Consider the following 511-nt stretch of genomic DNA (forward strand, 5'->3'; position numbering starts at 1 on the left):
AACAATTTTCTTCATCTATCATACTTTGTGAAAGGTATTCTACCTGTCCCTTGGTTTTGAGAGCCATCACAAAAATGGAAAACCATGAAAGAATATGTATTATTCAAGTCTGACATTTTAAAATTTATGTGGATATTTACTGTGAACTTTTAAAAAAAGAAAAAACCCTAAAATATGTGTCAGTTTTTCTTATGATATATACAAGGTCTTTATGAATCTAGAAAAAATGTGTAAAATTTGACAAAAAATTTTAATATATAATATATATTATTTTTAATAATATTAATATAAAATTATATTTAAAATTTTATATAATACATTTTAATATTTTATGATGTTATTGATCAAAACAAAAAAAACAAGGGAAGAAGGGGAACAGGGTTGGGCAAGACTTTAGTTTTCCCATTTCCCCGAGACGCTTCTGCCCGAACCTCTCGCCTTTTGTCATGAAGCTGGAGACTTACCTGAGAATGGCTGAAATTCCATACCAGGTGAGATTGGCCAATTCCTT

General features: G+C 29.0%; 1 protein-coding gene across 1 annotated transcript in view; it reads left to right on the forward strand.

The window, feature by feature from the left end:
* Positions 1-409: 409 nt before the first annotated feature.
* Positions 410-511, forward strand: part of LOC119594442 (failed axon connections homolog) — a gene marked incomplete at its 3' end in the record, with an annotated part of 6,282 nt that continues 6,180 nt past the window's right edge. The window contains 1 exon segment of the mRNA XM_037943502.1: positions 410-491. Coding sequence (XP_037799430.1) covers positions 447-491 — 45 coding nt within the window.

The sequence above is a fragment of the Penaeus monodon genome, chromosome 33 (assembly GCF_015228065.2).
Source record: "Penaeus monodon isolate SGIC_2016 chromosome 33, NSTDA_Pmon_1, whole genome shotgun sequence".
Taxonomy (NCBI): domain Eukaryota; kingdom Metazoa; phylum Arthropoda; class Malacostraca; order Decapoda; family Penaeidae; genus Penaeus; species Penaeus monodon.